Genomic DNA, 20,531 nt, shown 5'->3' on the forward strand with positions numbered 1-20,531 from the left:
AGCAATTGTTTAAATGAGAAAACTGTAACTAATCGCCACACTAAACTCGACAGTCATCGTATAGTTTTATTAATATGAATACATAAAAACTCAAACGTTGGCGTAACCAGACAAATATTGCACCGGCGGCGAATGTGCATGGTTTTAGACGGTCCAGTAGGATTTAGCGTGTACTTTATTCAGACGTGATTTAATAATCCAGTCTTCGGCGCCATACACCGTCATATCGCCGCTTCCTTATAAATTACACCATTACACCCACCATTAGGGGCAAAGCCAGCTAAAATTTTCATAATGGATCATTTACAAGCCATTTGTTTCAATTAAACAGGGAAGGAATCATTTACACGGGGCTGGGCGTGCGATTTGAGCGCCATGAGCTATACTCGCCAATAGAGCCTCATGCCGCATTAGGTTGCCTTCAGCGTTGTTTGCCTAACGGTCTCACGAACCTTGACTGCATGAGCAGACCTATATGTAGATAACAATGCACAGTGATTGCTTGCGCTGTATAAGCAAATATGGACAGCAAGTTGACAGAATGATAAGTTTTTGAGAAGATGCGAAAGCAAATTAACTTTGTAATAAGAGCTCTTTGTGTCTAGGCACTACGCCACCCCACGGCATTGGATAAGTGTTGACCTAAAATGTAAAAATGACCCCTTTTAACGTAACCGACCACCAAGCCCAGCTATATCAAATCTAAGCCAATCGATTAAAAAATACAAGCAGATTCAGGCCAATTGTGTTCCTTCCTCCATGATTAAACCAAACCAAGCTAAACCAACCAGAAACCGTACCAATTTCAACTGTCTCTCTTAAACATCCCAAAGAGCCTTGCATCCTTTTTACCATCCAGCTTTCTCAAAAATCGGCTATCTTGTTTAACGTGATCAATTGCGGTGTGGTATACTGCTAAGGGACACAAGGCCCGGTTGGGTTCGAACCTACATACGAAGGCATCTCCCTTTGCACATAACATCGACATCGCATCCACTATAAAGGCTACAACTCTCACCCAATATGCCACCCAAACATGTTATCGGTAGGCATAATCGTTAAAATATATCTAGGTATGTCTGGAGCCATCGGAGCCGATATGATTCATCAGACAGGTGGTTATATCTGTCATTGACATTTCCCCTGACAAACTGTGAGCATCGATTGCAGGTTATTACAGTATTGTGTTGGTACAAATTTAAAGGCATGTAGGGCCATTGGTATTTGCTTGTACTCGGAAACGGACCTACCGATTAAGTGAGAAAAACACCTTGCTTGAAGTGAAGACAAAAGATATACGGCTGTGACCAAATATCCTGTGAAATTATACCGCCTAAAATTGTATTGTTACATGTTCGGAAGAAAACAATAAGTGAAGGTGATTTTATGAAGATAAATATGTTTTGCTCAGATCAAAAGTTATAGAACCTAAGCACATAGCCACCTTCCATATTGGGTATATTAAAAGACTTCATAAAACATCATCGGTTCTTACATCGGGCGGTACTGTGAGAATAAAGGTTGACAATATAACTTGGCATAAGTGACATGCAATGACTTCAAGCATAATGCTTGATACCAACATTCAATTCGACTGACTTCTCACTAACCATCCTTTTATCATTGGTTTCAGTGAGCGACCATGAATGATAACATGCAGACCGTGCCATGGGTAACAGCGGGTCCGGTCTTGGATAACTCCTCAGCAGGACCAACCGACAACCTGACGACCACGGACGACCATCCACCCTTCGGCAGTCATCCACAATGGGCAGCCATACTCATCATATTGGTGGCCGGCTGCTTGAGTATTTTCACCGTCAGTGCCAACCTCATGGTATGGATGTCTTTCTTTATGGACAAGCAGCTCCAGGTCATCAATAATTACTTCTTGTTGAGCCTTGCCGTGGCCGATGTGATTATAGGAGGCATATCGATGCCGCTTTACACTCTGTATTTACTGCAGGAGGAATGGAGACTGGGGCCAATTGTTTGCGATATCTGGCTCTCCATAGACTACGCTGCATCCAATGCTTCTGTCATGAACCTATGCATCATATGTTTTGATAGATATTTATCCATAACCCGTCCACTGACTTACCGGGCGAATCGGACGCCGCGGAAAGTAAAAATTATGATCGCTGCGGCCTGGGTCATTTCGCTTGTGATCTGGGTACCACTGATAGTGGGCTGGCAGTTCTTCGTCGGCAAGAGGAATATTGGGGAAGGAGTCTGTGCAATTCAATTCCTGAGTGATGAAATCATTCTCAACATCATCACCATCATCATAGCGTTTTACATGCCCGTGTCACTCATGTGCGTCCTGTACTACCGAATCTGGCGGGAAACGGAAAAGCGGGCGCGGGAATTGGGAAATCTCCAGGCGGGTGGCAACAGTCACACCTCGAAACACCTGTTGTCTCCGGAAGATGGTCATGAACACGCCGACAGGAATCATCGGAAAACTGGGTTCAGAGCTCGCTTACTGTGCTGTGCGATAGCAGATATATACGATGATGAGTTAGAAGAGAGCAGCGATATAGCATCTCCCATGCCCACGACAAACAGTCAGGTCCCCTCACCCAAACCTTGTCCCGGTCAGAACAGTGTTCACTGCAGTGCCTCTTCCAACAAAACCTCCCCTCGCCTCTCTCCGGTCAATAAACCTAAAAAAGATGGTCGGGCCACACCTGAGCGTCCTAAGCATGATTCGGATAAGAGCTTTGCCGCTTCGCTGTACACCATCCTCATAAAACTGCCTGGAGAGAACGGGTTGAATCAGAACAAGCCAGGTGAACAGCCCAAGATCACGCTTATAGAAGGGGAGCCGGAAAACGATACTTGTACTGCCTTAATGCAGGACCAAGATGGCAGCCACCTTGTTCCTCCAACTAAGGAACACGCCTGCCAACAACGTGATCGAGCGGGATCTACAACAAGCATCCAAAGTCAAAAGAACAAACCCCTGACCATCAGCACAATATCCATGGTGAACAAGATGGCCGTCAGAGCCAAGACAAATGTTGTCAAACGGAAGAAATCGGCCCTGATTCGCGAAAAGAAAGCAGCCAGAACTCTTTGTGCTATCCTGTCAGTTTTCATCATAACCTGGACCCCTTACAGCATTCTGGTACTAGCCACTTACGGGCAGGATCTTGAAAACCAACCGGCGTTACTTAAAATGTTTGACATTGCGTACTGGCTGTGCTACCTAAACAGTACCGCCAACCCCATTTGCTATGCGCTGTGCAATGCAAACTTCCGCAGGGCGTTCATACGCATTCTGCATTGCAAATGGAAAACACGGAGGGTGAACAACACACATAAGATAGTCCACCATACGAACTCGTCCTCCCGCAGATGATCAAATAGTCTTCGGTAAAAGTGAACAGTAATCAAAGCAATCACTCAGAAGTTTGTGTGAGCAAGAAACTAGAAACCGAAACAGAGCAAATAATAACCAATATTTGAAACAAACTTGTACTCTGCAGAAATCTTAAATCAATCAAGTTCGAGGGCGAAAATGGGGAAAAGGAACAACTGTTTAAATATTCAGAAGAACGAGCTTTCCTTTGTTGACAATTTTGGATGTAAACAATTCTGAAATGTTTTTGAATCCTTGAAACAAAAATATGATATCAAACTTTTAATGAGAACTTTTGTAAACCAGAGAATGTTTAATGAGTACTTTTGTAAACATGTTAGAATGGAATGAAGCTAATAATTAAATTTTTCCCCAGCTGAATGAGGCTTGAAAAGAAACGTATAGATCCGTCAGTGCAAATAGAGTTAAGAAGTATGTATTTCATAAAAGATTGGACTAGTTTATTAAAGAGGGAGGGACTAGTTTTGTTATCATTCAGGATGTTCTTCATGTTAGGCTGACGCTACAATTGTCACGTGGGCTCCAATTTTGGACGAGAGTGCAACTGTTTATTGTTGCCATTTTTTTCGTTCGATGTTCGATGAAGCTTTAGGTTTTTCGTTCGAATACCTAAAGCTTCATCCAGGTAAACCTAAGAAAAGGGTTTCATAAAAAAAATTCAATTCGACTTTCGTTCCCTTTGAGTTTGGATACATGTTTTCTTTCTCACCAGGCAATATGTGCATAATGTGCGTTCATATCATAGCGGACATCCGATTAGATAATATAGTTTGGATGATTACTGATACATTTGTATGTTTATTCTTTCAAGCATGCTGCACTATTATATACGAAGAGGCTTGGTCAAGAACACAGTATACATGGCTTCATTTGACAGGTTCAAAAGTTTTCATTCGTAAAGATTATTTAATAATAACTATTTTTATTTCTCTAAAGATTTGTCATGTTTTGTGGTTTTTGTTTTTTCAGTTTTATGTTTTTTGGGGAAAAGTACTATAGCTTCACAGATAACGACTTTATATATTTGTACGCTTTGCTAAATTCATCGATACATCTGGCATTTTCTTTGCTTCAAATTAAAAAGGTGGGAACATTTTCGTTATTTAAAAGTGCAGGTTCCAATATATAAATCGGTGAACCAAATGTGGTGAAAACAATTTTACATGCTTCAAAATAAGTGACAAGCCTAAAATAAAAAGAAGAAGGTATGATGGACAATTTGGAAGTGACGAAATCGTAAGACATCGACACAACTAGTTCCTTTTGGGGGCGAGGCATCCTATTGAAGGGGCTAACACAGTGAGTCATAAGACCCGCTAATGGATGGTCGAAATGGTGCTGTTTACATAAGCTTTGCACATCAACACTGCCGGACTAACTAAAAGTTAAAACAGATCCCCGAGGGTTAACTTCCGAATGACACCTGTCACAGTTTTAACGATGTCAGTTTAGGAACACTTTAATTTCTTTTTGTTTCAAACATCTGCGATTTCTTGGAATGATCAAAAGTCGCTGAGAGAGAAGGTTATTTTTCTTTGAGGAAAAAAAACTGCATTTTCTTTGAGAATATAAAAAATCTGCATCAAAATCAACGTGAAACAGACTGTTTCTGGTGTTCACGTTGGCATTGTTTTATTCGTTATAATTATCGGGGATGATTTGTTTTGCCGATTATGTTCTGTTTTTATTTATTGTTTTTTAATTTATTAAATAACACGGCCATATATATATGGCATTCAAATTGTACAAATGCATGTAGGCTATAGGTAAGTCATGTTAATCGCATGCCGATTCTAAGATCATTTCAATAATAAAATGAATAGTTTCATTCTTGGACACAATGTCTGATATTCTGATGGCATTGGAGCAGGTATCTATATAATTGCAATGAAGAACCTTCAGAGATGCCAGGTCAAGACGGTTTCCATAGAGACGCATCTTTCTTAGCGACGCTATGCGCATTGTCCATGGCTATGCATTATACCATTCCCACAGCACTCAATAAATGACTTAATTAGGGCGAGCGTTGGAGACTTGTTCGATAGTGTCAAGCTATTTTTCGATGAAGAGTATGTATGTTGTGTATGCTACTATGGTTCGAAAGAAGGCGTTTATCATTGTCAATATTGCCAAACAGCTGGCAGGGGCCAAAAGGAGACGTGTCCATTTCCCCCTGTTTCAATTATAAAAAAAAATCTTTCGAAAATCTGGAGTGTGGTGGTTCCAATTGTTAATTGTTGACACGTTAAATTGTTATGAAGATGGTGAAATGTCGCTATGGGGGAAGTGGTCCCAGGCACATAATGAGCCTTGCTAAATTAGTAACTGGATCAGAGGACCCAAAACATTAGGTTGGAATGTGAACTGTCCATTTTTGGTTTGTTGGTCCGTGTGCTTGTTTACTGGCTAATTGGGATTTGGTTTATCCCTCCATAGTTCGAACTGCGTCATGTACTTAATGTATGAACCTTGTCATGGACGGTTTCATAATCATGGTCGTTTGTCACATATTTTGAAATACAGAATTGTACTCCTGCTCAGTGACTGGGACTGCGTTCCACTTATGGCAATCATTTCCCGTTTGCTGTGCAAAAAAAGAGATCGCGAATGTTGGTAACGATTGCTTGAGTGGAACGCGCCCAAAGCCAATTTCAAAAAATTCATCAGTTGCCAAGAGCTTCTGAATAGGCACCGATGTTTTAATTTGTGAGTGTTGAAGGGGGCACATTGTTAAGTTATGTTTTCTGATGTGGTTAATGATTTCGCGTATGCATCAAAATGATTTTTTTTTCCTTCTAAACATTAGTCCAGCTAGGACCACCGGGAACTGCCAATTTCAAACTTGTGGCCGAGCTCATAATTTCGGCCGAGGTCGCACGTTTTGTCTTCTAAATCCAGTGGGTAAAACATCGTCGTATATTCCGTCATGAATTCACAAGCCCCGCCCCTCCCCTTCCAACTGACGTTCTTCCTCTATCCACTGCAGCCTTTGCATTGTGTAATGTCTGCATGATTGTTGAGCGTTGCCACGGCAACTGATTAACGCGTTCCGCGTCTGGACACGTAAGGAGCATTGTTGTAAAAAATAAAATCACGTTGCTTTGACAATATACCATCGCCCGTAAAAAAAAAAATGTTCAAGGGGAATTGTGGATTCGTGTCCAGATGTGGGAGGTATTATGGTTTGTTTTTTTTAAATTGTTTCCCGGGAAATATTTTGAAAACCCACAGAATTACAAGTGGAGTGGTGGGGTTTGTTGATAGTCACGAATTCAAGGACGATATTCTTCTCTTTTGTGATAGTGGTGATGACAGTGATGATATCACGGTTAAGATGTGGATGCTGGTGATGATGGTGATTGTGGAAGTGGTAATGATGGTTTATGGTTGCGGTAATAATTGTGATGGTAATACTGATGTTGATGGTGTTGATATTGCTAATTGTGGGGATAATGAAGATGGCAATTTATATGATGATGGCAATTGTGGTGATGATGGTTTATGATTCTGGTGATAGATGTGACGATGCTGAAAGTGTTGGTGGTGATATTGCTAAATGTGGTAGTGATTGTAATGGTGATGGTTCTGGTGATGATAAATGGTGATGATTGAGACGACAGCAAGGTGATTGTGGTGAAGATGTTGATGTTGATATTAGTGGTGATTATGGTGGTAGTGATGATGGTGTTAATAATGATGGTGTTAATGATGATGGTGTTAATGATGATGGTGTTAATGGTGATGAAAAATGGTGAAACTGATGGTTGTGATAGTGTTGATGTGGTGATGATGATAGTGATTATGATAATGGTGGTGGAATAAATGATGATTATGATGGTGATAATGATGGTGATTGTGGTGGTGGTGATGCTGACGATGGTGGTGAAGAAGGAAATAGTGGAGACGATGGCGTTGACGGTGATAAGGGCGATAGTGGAAGTGATGAGGAGTGAGGACGGTGTGGAAGACACTGATTGGGGTGGTGGTGATGGTTAAGAATTGTTGATGGTGATAATGGTGGTGATGATGGCGGTGCGTGCGCAATCTGTAACTCTTTCTCAGTCTTCTTTTCCTTTGTCTCACACCACTGACGTACACAACATGGCATATTGATTGATTCATGACTTGGCATCTATAAGAAGGATTATCCCGGTTATCTTTGCTCAAGGGATGTATGATGCAAGTGTAGACCTTGGCTTGGATTACTAATTCGATTTATAAAAACAGACATTCATTTCAGTAATATAGACATGTGTTCTCACAGACAGCACTCTACCTATCACTTGAAGCGAATTCAAATGGGTTTATTGGATTTTAGAATCTATGTGTAACATTGGTGCATGAGGATTTCATATGCAACTCTTCTTGTAAATGGATTGGTAAACCAAGAATGAATAAAATAGCATGGTTGTAAGAATGACTTCGAATTGTGTGGACATTCCATTCTTATTAACGTCATTGTCGTATTATGTTTAATAAAAATTGAAATAAATCCACCCCCCCCCCCCCCCACACCCACACAAAAATACATAAATACATTTTAAAATTCCAGGTTTCTGTCACATCGGTTAATTATTTGATTAGGGGGAAACATTCCCCCTGTTTTTTTTCCTTCTTTTTTAAGTGAACTACAATACTTACAAAAACAAAACAGTCTGAGGAGCTCGGAGCAGTAGTTAGAATGTATGCGTTTTCTGCACTGACACTGATTCGCTTGTTACTACCGCGGCCATTTGCATATCTCAACCGAGTCAATCTCAACATCAATTTGAAATTCACTCATTTTTCAAAATCTTCTCAGTAGGGCACTAAGGAGGATTTCAGAACAATTTTGTCTCTCGGCTCCGACTCTAATCATACTTTGATGCTAAGCACGTTGTTATTCGTCGCACTCGTAGTGCTGAACGTTATGAAAACAAATTGCGTTGCCAGGTAATTACTTTGAAGCATGTATCTAACGATGTTTATCTAAACTGCGGTAATAAAATTGAGCTTAGCGAGCCAAGTGATGATCAAAACATTCCATTTTTTCTGAAGGTGGACAGAAAAATAATTATAATGATCTCACTGCTGAAAAAGTAGAACAAGATCCATACATGATGCAAATGTTAGATCGAGGAAAGAAATGTAGGAACTTTGTATTATCGAAATCTGAAATAAAAACACGAGGCGTCTCTACGATCTTCTTAAGATACCACGTGTTATCCACCGTAATTGGGTTTGAAAAGTATTCAGTCTCGTGTTAAGTGTTCTTTATATTACTAAATGTACCATTAGGGAGACAACTTATCGGGGTTTTTTCCCTCGATAATAGGGAGACAGGTCATTAGGGAGACTCATAACTGTCTCCCTAATGGTCCCCCCCCCCCCCCCCCCCCCCCCCTCTTTAGAGGCAATTCGTGGGAAACGAAATTCGTGGGGAAATGACTACGGAATATTGGGTTAGGGCACATTGAAGTTGGAAAAAGTTGTGCGCAAATCCATGGGAAAGTCTCCCTAATGACCAATCCCCTTAATTAATATCTTAGTACCCGTTAGGTCAGATGCAATATTTTCTTTCTCTTTACTGTTATGAATAATCGACTGATGTCCACAAAATATCTTGGAGCACTTCTTCGCCAATGATCATCCCATGATGGTGTTTTACACAATCGATCTTAGTACTTAATGCGGGGTGGTGTTTGAAGTTGTTTTATATTAGGCCTACACCAAGTGCGATACCGGCATCCCGTCTCTGTTTCTGCATTTATATTAGAGGCCGTAAGAAATGAGGCGTATCGGGGAAAGGCCACCTCTTAAATCATCGTTTTTGTCGTGGTTATTTTATCGGGCACACAGTCAGCAATGTGCATATCACGTCTAACATGTTGAGATGTACATAGCCTAATGTGTGCCTGGTGAGATAATCAATCCAATTGATGATGTAATCGGCAACTTTTTTCTTAGCTGCACATGTATCCCTTGCGCATCATTTCTACATGTATCGGTCCCTATGTTTGCAGTACGCTTTGTATGGATCCTCTAGACGGAATTAAACAATGAGCTGGTTGTGGAGGGTGGGTTTGGAAAGCTCACCCTATGAACTGAAGTGTTGAATCCAACACCAACATGAGTTCGGTCAGTGACCACACTTTGAAAGTGTGGAATTCAGCATTTTAAGTATTGACATGGGCGTCGCGAGGGGGGAGGGGGTCGCTTGCCCCCCCCCCCGGAAAAGCAACCAAAAAAGGGGGTGTGATGTCATATTTGCTCTTAATTTGATACACATTTAACCAAAATGGGCGTCTGCAGGAGTGTCAATGGGGTTGGGGTGGGCATATGTCCCCCGCCCACCCTCGAAAAAACAATAAATTGAGAATATGCTAGAGAAAGTACAAGGATTTGGGGGAAATGTGCTTCCCCCCCCCCCTAAAAAAAAAACATGCCGACGCCCAATGAATATTGAACCCATCATTTTAAATGTTAAATCCAACACATATACAGTTAATTCAACAATTTCAGTGTTAATTCAACATTTTTCACAGCCTTAAAGTGTTGAATCAACATGATCAACGTTTATTAACTGTTTTGAGTGTTGGATTTAAAATGCTGGATTCAACACTTATAAAGTGTGGTCACTGACCGAACTCATGTAGAAATGATTTCCGAAAGTTATAGTTTGTGATTTGTGTTATGTGTATGGAAGTATCTTCTACTCCGTTGAATGTATAGATTTCTAAAGGGAACTTCACCCATATTGGAAAGCGAACTTCACTCCCAGCGGATTCGAGAGGGAATCTTTGTGATGTTGGCGACCAGCCTGAGATTTGTGTGCGTCGTGTTCACTCCTAAACGATGACGACTCTCACCGTGTATTCATATTGCACCTGCCGCGCTGCCCCCAATGGAATGCGGAGAAGATCTCCGCTGAAAACCCCCGCCAGTCGCTGCTTCCGCAATGGAATGATTTCACATCGCTCCGGTGGATCAGTGTGCAATAAGTCTATGACAGCTCAAGTAAGCCAGCCCATTCATTGTCCATATTTGAAATCGGCGGTAAATGCCACAGTGATCGTATATTACAAGATGAATCGATTCGATGTCAACTGTCACGCAATGAATCATTTTTGATCAATGGATTTACCTTTTGAAACGAACACAGAAACGTATGTGGCCAAAAAGTACTTTGTAGTATCCAGCAGCGTATCCGTGTTTTGTTGGAGGGGGGGGGGGGGCTTCAATTGGTAATTTCTCTGAAAATATGACATGAACATTTTTGTTTGTGAAAGGTGTACAAAGCGAGGTGGGTGCTCTAACCTTCCATCCTCCTTGTGGACCTGTGAACAAAAGAGGTCCACAGGATGCAGGAAGTGTGAACGCTTTGTGGACTTGCACACGTCCACACAAGGTGTCCCCCTTCTCTGCATGGAAAACAGGTTGAGAGGCATTTCGGGTCAGGTTTATACGTCGCAAAATGAAGAGAAACACTCCAGTTATTCTCAGTGCAAATACATATAGTTTTTTTCTCCGTTTTTTCTTAACTACACGAATACAAAGGAATTTCCACATTAGGTATGTAAGGGCAAGTCTGTGTGGGTATGAAGTATACTGGGAACTGTTGTGAGTTGATGGTGCTATCAATTCCTTAAACAGTATATGCAAGTGTCGCTATAAGGGGCAAGTCCCCCCTCCCCAATGCCGCGCCCGTTTTCCCCTTGATGAGAAAGTTTCCGGATATTTTCAATCCTCGCGTGTTCACATGCCCAGCATCTCATGCTCAGGCTCTATTAATACTCATATTAATATCTCTACTAAAATAGCAACAGTCAGCTGTCGTTAGAAGCATACCCGAGATTCAGGACGACGCGTCCCTTGCCATGATGCTCTGTGGGCAGAAACATTCTCGGTTTTCTTATGAAAATCTTAAGTACCTCAAATTCCCCATTCTATGAAGACAAGGGGGGAATTGTCAAACTTAATTTATACTAATACGTATCAGTGAAAGGAATGCGCATAGGCCTATCCCCAATTGCTTTACTATTACTAGCTGTTTGTTTCCACATTCATAATGATAGCAAATACAAAAATAGCTTAGTAGTGAGAAATGTTGAACTCTTCGCGGGATATTCAATGTTTTTTGTTTACTGGAAGCACCCTCTTATAGCCTTATTGGTCAACGGAATATTTGCCAAAAATCGATCATTAAAACGGACCCACTAAAATACTGGGGAAAAACACATTTTGTTTTCTGAGCAAATACACCATTGTGTCAAACACTTGTGAAATTATTCCGTCGAAAATGCTGTCACTGAGAATAATCTTAAATCTAAAGTCAAATATGACGGCAGTTTCGTAAAGACTGTTAGGTAATTGAGCAATACCCTGCTGTCAAAAAAAATTCTATTGATTCTTTCTTATTGAAATGGTCGGTTCAGAACTATCCATTGATGTCTATTCGCACTTCACAAAAGAGATTTCAGGGATCGTCTGGTCGGGGAACCAGACTGCATACTAGACGGTGACACCTATTTGCAGTGTGTGATTTGATTACCCATCCCGTCTGGTTCTTTTCACAAAGATGCAAGTATTTCGCATTTGCATAATTACTAACACGACATCGGACCTCACGACAAATTTGCTTGTTTTCCCTCAGAACGACAAACTTAGGTTTTATTGAAATAAGATAGACGGGTCGAAAGTTCATTTTTACTTAAAAGCCCTGTGTAGGTTTAGGGAATTTCAACTTATAAATGGCGGTTATTTGTATTCACACTACACCAATATTTCTATACAAGAACAGCAGGCTGACCGTTTTAGCCGATTTTCGGCTAACTTTGACAGATTGTTTGTGAAAAAAATGAGTTTGACAGAAAATTTGACAGAATGAATTTTTTTGGCAGATTTCTGGCAGAATTCTGCAAACATGGATATATATTTGACAGAAAAACACAACAAATTTGAAAAAAGGGTACATTTCGTTAAAAAAGCTTCAATCTTTTCAAACCAACCCTTGCATAATGGGACAGGTTGGCTGTCTAGGTGGTGAGGTTCACTGGGAACCGGACTCTGTCATGACGCAACCGCGTTTAGCCTGAAATTTACGCAATTTTATAACATCTTTATTTTACTTTAGGATTGTTTATAAAGTAATTTGAACCGTAATTGTGGCAATACTACAACATCTACGTATGATTTTAAGTGTTTGTAGTGTATTTCGAGTAAATATGGGGAATTTGGCAGATTTTTGATGAATCTGACAGATTTTTGAATTGCATTTAGCAGAATTTGGCCATGACCTTACGGTCACCCTGAAGAACAGTGTTAATGAAATTACCTACATTGTGAGCTTCCTGATGACAAGTCGACAGGAAAAACCAAAACATACCTAACATATTTAAATTTGATTTAGAAGCGCCAACCAGTAAGTTCATTGAATCTCCATTAGTAATACAAACTGAGAACGACACTAGAGTATTATCTGGAATGAGCGGTACGAAAGAACACTTTTCTTCCATAATTCGATATTAGGGCAATTTCGCAGGAGTATAAACCTCAATGCCAAAACTTCAAAAGGGTCCAACATGCCACAAATGAAGCATGTATATTGTTTTGAAACGTATTATCTGTATTTTATTGAAATATAGTTTATTTCCTACAATGTTCAACAATTTGGCTGTTATACTCGCAACTGAGAAATTAATTAATGGGTACACACCAAAAATATATATATTTGTCTGAGAACGTCCGACACCATGGTGTTTCGAGCCGATTTCTACCACAGCAATGAAATTGGAGAAACAAAGTCTTTTTAAAATCATACTAGTAACTAGCTGATACGTTTTATCCAAATTCAAATCCACTTAATGATTATAACTGTTGAAATGTCCAAAATGTACTTTCAAAAATGTGTAGCTGCACAGTAAATAGAAATCCATTCAATAGTATTTTCAGCAAAGTACCGATACACCGACTTTTTCATGAAGACCCCAATACTTCGGCTTGGATGATCCAAAAGCTTGTTGGCGGCACACGATAATGACGGCCCTTTAGTCCTGACGTAAGTGTTGGCAATGACGAATGAACAGGTGAAACGGAGTGAGCGGTATAGTGATTGTGCCTCTGGATTTCCGGTCGGGGAAAACAAATCACAAAAACAAAAGGTAGAAGACTTCAAAGGCAGAGCAGCGGCGTACAGTCCTCCCCCACCCCCTAATAAACCATTTTTGTTGGATTGGACATTGATTTGTTGTTGTTTTATCAACCCGCCGCTGCATGCACTACACCCCAAGCACCACGCCAATCCGTAATTCGATTTTATTCAATCGGAATGACCTTAAAACACGAGCGGGCAAAAAAATGATGCGCGTGGAGAATCCTCAAGATGAATGCTATCTAAAGGTTGATGAGAGGGGCAAAAGGAAGAATTCGACGAGCAGATGAGAATGTTCGCTAACAACAACCGGCTGACGTCACTGATACATCTGTACTCAATTCCTCACAAGAGGAAGAGGCATCGGAGCTGTATTGATTTTTTTCCCCAGAATGGAGCCTTTTGTTGCGCTTTCATCCTGCGGTAGAATTTGAAGTCCATATGTGCATGCATGTGTTGGCTGAGTCCCTGCGCACATTGTAAAAGCTATCTTGAATTGGGGGTCTACCCGATGTTCCCCACTACCGATGTTCCCCGAAACCCTTAGGGTTAGGGTTAGGGTTAGGGTTACGGCTAGGGTTAGGGTTAGGGCTATAGGGTAGGGATTTCGGGGAACATCGGTATTGGTGAACATAAGTTGGGAAACATAGGTATGCACCCCTTGAATTGCACTTAGCACCACACCCCGTATTGCCCGAATGCTGAAGGATTTCTTCATGGATGAAGTGACCAATTTTGACGCCAAAAGTACTCCAAGAAATCCCAGGCAAATTTTGTATGTCACTCACATCCAACCTCCGCCCGTGGACCTACACAACGCGCAAGCTGCGACGTTAAATACATTGCTAGCTCGGTCGGGAAAGGTATTTCATACGGAAGCGTTAAAGGGATATAGTACAGACAAAAAAAATGACTTATTATTAAGTCATAGTTAATGATTTATATCAAATAATAAAGACTTATTATTAAGTCATAATTATGATAAATAAATTTCATAAATACGACATTAAATCATAATTATAACTTAAATCCCATATTTATGACTTATTAAGTCATATTTTTATGAATTATATCTTAAAATAATGACTTATTAGTAAGTCATAATAATGACATATCTTAAATTACGACTTAGGCGTAAGTCGTTATTGTGACTTAGGCTCATGGGCGTCGCGAGGATGGGGCAAGGGGGGTTTGCCCCCCCCCCCCCGGAAAAGCAAAACAAAAAACAAAAAGGAAGAAAAAAAGGCGAAAAAAAGGCGCGAAGTCATAGTGGTGTAAATTTAATGGGTTGGGAGGGGGGAAAATGTCCCTGCCCCCTCTAAAACTGATAATTTGAGAAAATGTTGAGAAATACAGGATTTTTGGGGTAAACAATATGTTTTGCCCCCCACTAGAAAAAAATCCTGGCGATGCCCATGCTTAGGCTATCTCATAATTACGACTTGATACTAAGTCATATTTTCAGATACAATTACAAGCCATGACTTAATAATAAGTCCTAAGTATGAGGTATTAGTCATAATTATGATTTAACAAAAACAGAAGTTTGCATTACGCCCTATGTCCCTTTAACGCTTCCGTAATTTCAAGTGCTTACCGACTATGACATTAGTATGGAGGGGGGGGAGAGAGAGAACTACAATACTGGCGATTTGTGACTTTATCCAAACACGAACAATTTTTACAGTTTATGCCTTGTAACTGTGATGATGCATGCAATGAATTTTAGATGCAGATGCATATTACCAATTTCATTGGGGAAAAAGGGAATAAATGGAAACTTTTAATTTACACCGATGGTTTGTTTCTTCGTTTGAACGAGATGGAATTGAAAAATCCTCAAGTCTGCATTTTATTTTCTAAAAGTCAGGTGTTTGTCATTTAATTCTAAAAAACACGACCGTTGATTTCGTTTCATTTGTTCATGTTTTCATGAAGTCTTGTTTCAATCACAATAACCGTGAAAGGTGTTATTTTTCCCGAAAAATAAAACTTGCCATAAGAAAAATCAAACCGTTTAAGTATATAAAGAACAATCAGATAAAGCAAAATGTGATCAAGATAACAACACGAGTAGCAATCAATTATAAAATACTTAATTTGTGAGTGAATTATTTTATTTAGCTCCCTTGGGCAACTTAAAAAGTTACACAAAAACCCACCGCCAAATACGTTGAGAACTCCTCTCTAGAAAATTACACAAAAAGCCACCGCCAAATACGATGAGAACTCCTCTCTAAAAAAAAAAAGCCAATTCAGTTGCAATAAACCCGGGGATATACAGTTGTTGTTGGCAAAGACCCAGTTTTCTTTATCTCCGCTCCGTGTTTCTTGAAGACTTTCGGATAACCAACCATAACGCTTCATCCGACACTTTAGGGATAAACAAAGCCGCGGAAACGGACACAGCGAATTGAAGGAGGGTCGCGCACCGTGCAAATAGAAAGAAATAATGCGGTAACCGTAATACGATACAACAGCAGGGGATTGAAAACGCGGGCATTACGGGATCAGACAAGCAAAGCCAACGGCTGGTTTGTAGCTCTCACTCGATAAGCCAGGGAGGGTGGATTTCACCGCCACAGGCGCAATGGAGACACACCATTGATCCCGCACTTGTACGCCACAAAGAGAAGGTCTATGGAAAGCCAAACATAATCATTATCACTGATGCGTCGTTTCCATGGATATCAGGATGGATAACAAGGCCGGGAGGATGGCAATATGGTCAGGCCTTAAACCCCCGGCTATGGCGAAAGCCTTTTTTCCTTCTTCCTTTCTCTCTATCCTCTATCTAGCTTCATGCTGCCAGTAATTTGCCGGGTTTGGCAGTCTATACCCTGGCCTGGCTTCTTTGATATCGACCGGCAATCAGCCAACCAGTCGACTGTTCAGATCACGTTTGCCTCGGCTAAATTTGTCTCGACCTTGCCGGGGCCAAAAAAAATAAGACCAAATTCAGTGTAATGGAGGCACAATAGCGGCCCAAATTGGTGTGATAGTGCTAGACAAAATCGATCTTTTCTGGCATTGGAAAAATAACGAAGGACGAACGGTGCACGACTTGATATGTTAATTTGTTGGTCCGTTGTTCCAATTATTTAGGCTTTCCCTTTGGGTTTGGGTAAGCTGTTTCAATCGTGTAGCTGTGCACGACCGTTTGGAACTTTTCCAGTGTTACATTAGAGCCACGATGCATCTATATTGAAGCCCTCACTCAACGATGCCCAATGTTACACGATGCTCATTTGACAGTTGTTGAAGTGCATCTTCAATTTGTGCCACATTCTGTCTTCATTTCGAAATGTGTTGATTCATGTCGATGGAACATCGATGCATGAGAATAACAAGCTGGGCACAACGTATTTATTTTAATTGTAATATTTACCCTATTTGTTTCAAGTTGATTGATGCTTGCCCGTACAGCCTGCCTTTCAGTGGCGTACCTAGTGTACAAACCAATGTGCGGCACCCGGGGTGCATAACTCTTTCGGGAGGGGGGGGGGGGGGTGTTGCACTGAATGCAAATGATATGGTCCTTTTCCTCAATTTAAGATTTTAAACAGGGGGGGGGGGCACCCGAGAGCACGAACATCCGCTGGAGGGAACGTGCCACCCCTGTAGTGACGCCACTGCTGTCTTTCAATCCAACCGAGAGCAACTGTCGGCAGCACGCCGTGCCTATAAACGCAGGATTATATAGGGGAAAGAGACGATTTTGACGTCATTGACCAATAAAATCAAAACTTTAATGGTTTAAGAATTTTCGCAAATTTTCATGAAAGTGATGTATTTTGGTGGTGATACGTTTTCTTAAAGCTAAACAGTTGCGTTCCAGTTATTTTAGTTTTGGTATGAGCTATTTCGTCGAAAGTTTTTATGGAAAAAAAAAATAGCCAAAGTCATGCATAGTACTCAAATAGTATGACGCAGCAAAGCTCGCCCCTCGTACGATCTGAGTACATACTTGATGAACAATATCGTCTTTGAATTTCAAAGTTTTTTTTAAGTGCAAGCAAAGAATAGTCATTTTCAACTTATTCTTAATTTTTTTCAATAAACATGGCTGGTAAATAAAACATATTTGATAGCCGGAAATACCCAGGCGCTATCAGAGAGTGTCGACGAAATGTCGGCAAACTTCGGACGTTTTGCGGAAACGGGACATTACTGGACCAAGCCCAGTCTAATGTGGCTTTCTTAGCTGTAGGTAGCTTTCCAGCATTTAACTGGCTCATCACTCGTCACTCAAATTCTGATGGGAGGCAGGCTGGCTCTAGACAACAGATGCACATACATTGGGGATAGCCTGACTGCTTATCAAGGACAAACCACTGCACTCCCACCTGTTTTATTAGTATGTGCTAACATATTTATGGTCGTCAACTGATTAAATAGCCATTATCTTAGTAGGAGGCTCATGAATACAAACCCGGGATTCCCGGGTTCGCGAAAGCCACATTAGACTGGGCTTGGTCCAGTAATGGGCATTCTTCCCGTTTTGATCGCGTCATTATTTTATAGTGTAGCGGTTACCCGACCTAAGATACATGAGAAATAGCCAGAACCTTTTGGTCTGGGAACTAGACTACCCTTAGATGGGGCGGTGGGGACCAAGGAAGTCTCTTTTACGACGGCTCTCTGCGTCTCTCACGTCGTTATGGGAACTATTGGCTTTAGACAGTTCTGGCAGCTGCCTTTGGGAATTGTTAGTACATGGATACAGCATTGTTCCCTTTTTTGCAACCAGATCCATACTATTTTAGATTCCAGAATTCTAGTACTTAAAATTGCATTGGAATTGGTTACGTATCTCGGTCGGAAGTTTGAATAATGGCTAGCAGCAAAAAGGAATCGCCGATGTAAGCCCCTGTTTTAGCATCTTTTTGTGATGGCGGTCTCTTATTGGTATATCTGTGGTTATATAGCGACACATTTTGCCAAAAATGGAACACTTTCAACAATGAAGACAGGGTGATCTTCATTTAGAATACCAGCAGTGTCTTCAGTTTATCGAGTGACGGTCTCAATTGTTAAATGTTATTTACTTTTAGAAGACATCTTTTGTTTTATGATAGCTGCAATAGTTTGCCTGCCTGATAGGTAAGATGCCAAATAACGAAAACTGTTATAAGTAAAGGATAGTGGTCCGCTGAGATGTATTTATAGTTGATCACATCCACTTAGGACTAAATTACGTTATAGGATGACGAAATATTTCCGGAGAAGGTTTTTGCTTTTCGTCCTTTATCGTTCACTTACAAAGTAAGGATCTCAAACGTACTTAAAGAAAACGCCGTATAGTATTTATGAAAACGCCGCCACACCTTTGAACTATTGGACATTTTTTGTCCTTTCAAACAAATGAAGACACATGCGAATTGCACAGAGTCCACCCACACTGTCATCTGGCATGTGATGAGTTCTTTCATTATTGCTGTCAGAACCAATGATACTCGTCTAAAGTGCACCTAATGGCTCATGTTGGCGTATGTATTAACAATCATACGGGGACATAGGCTGAGTAATTTAGCAATCATTACCTAATCATCCCTGACTACCCTTCAGGAAGACACATGTCATAACCAACACCGTAACAACTGCCTCATTCTAAGTCTGAGCATGAACCTGTTCAACTGTAAAAGCTTTAAAAGATTCCTCACGGAAGGATGCCTCTACTGGAGTCGTTTATCGACATTGTGGGGTGAATTTTTCTTTCACTAAAAAGACGTTAATTTGACTTGGGTCAAGGTTATCCAAATGTCAAAATTGATGCAGGCGTGATGGAACGCGTTATGGTGTGCGCGGTTATAAAACGAAAGGATAGATCAATAGTATTAGTTTTCACCTGATGAGTTTTGTGTGGGTACGAAAAAACCTTCACACTTCAATGACTTGGACTGAACAGTATTCATCCATGTGTATAAGATGTATTGAAAATGTCAACAACCCGTAGTACATGTAGGCCTACGAGTTCAAAGACACGAGGGCTCGATACATGAACCTGCATCTCCAGAGTAAAGGGATACTTTCCTCCGGAGATCGCATGTACAGTTTCGTATCGTTTGCAAGTCACAGAAATCACTGGCGGATTTAGGGGGCGGGGGCACCCCCACCCCTCCTTCGGCCGCAAAAAATACGTCCCCCTCCAATCGTAAAAATGCACAGGCGATAACGCCAACTCATATTAAATTTACTGACGTCAGTGTTTACAGTGCGGTCAACATGCTCTCTGCTCTGACGCCTATAAAGGAGGAACCCCCCCCCCTCCCGTCCTTTGGAACATTAATCCGATTGTGCAGAAACCAGCAAAGTGTCTTACATTTACGTCATTTTTGCCTTTCCTAAGGAGTGAACATTTCAGCCCAACGGTCAATTACGCAAGACAGGCCCGCACAAAATGATTAGGCCTATTGCGTAGGTGACTATTCACTGTGTGATAAGCCGGGTTCCACGCTAGACTCAGATTTAAACGCATGGCGATCTTGGCGCACACACCTTTGAACCAACTTTTTGTAAAGAAATGTAACTGAAGTAGTGCTCCAGAATTTCGTACCTCCAAATTCAGTCGCGCAGATAAATTACCCTATTAAGCTTACAATGAAGGATTAGATTCTACGTTTCACAATAACTTTTCCATTTCGCGAGAAACGCGTTTTAGAGCCCAAACGGGCGCAATCCGGATGAAATTTCCATTTGGATGTTCGTCATAGGTTTTTAGATGTGGTATGCTGTGTAACCATCCATAGACCTAAGAAATATCGCTCCGGACAGAGGTTCAATATCAGGCTAATGAAAATGAGTTGACGTGTACAGCGACTAAAAATGACACAGTTTACTGTCACAGTCCCTTACAGATCCCCAGTCTATGGAATAGGCCTATCCCCATGCACAGCAATGGTGGTATGCGAGCAGATTCGGCGATTATGCAAAACAAAACTGCGTCCTGACCTCGAGATCCTGACCATTTAGCAGGCGCCTTTTATCCGATCTTCCGTAACCCGTTGTTTTATTACA

At 41.0% G+C, this 20,531-nt stretch overlaps 1 protein-coding gene across 1 annotated transcript; it reads left to right on the forward strand.

Annotated features, from left to right (window-relative positions):
* Positions 1–1,636: 1,636 nt before the first annotated feature.
* Positions 1,637–7,805, forward strand: LOC119743499 (muscarinic acetylcholine receptor M1-like). Its single transcript, XM_038219917.1, has one exon. The coding sequence runs from the start codon at positions 1,643–1,645 to the stop codon at positions 3,362–3,364; it is 1,722 nt and encodes a 573-aa protein (XP_038075845.1). The 5' UTR covers positions 1,637–1,642; the 3' UTR covers positions 3,365–7,805.
* The last annotated feature ends 12,726 nt before the right edge of the window (positions 7,806–20,531 follow it).

This window comes from Patiria miniata, unplaced genomic scaffold (genome assembly GCF_015706575.1).
Source record: "Patiria miniata isolate m_02_andy unplaced genomic scaffold, ASM1570657v1 HiC_scaffold_6, whole genome shotgun sequence".
NCBI classification, from domain to species: domain Eukaryota; kingdom Metazoa; phylum Echinodermata; class Asteroidea; order Valvatida; family Asterinidae; genus Patiria; species Patiria miniata.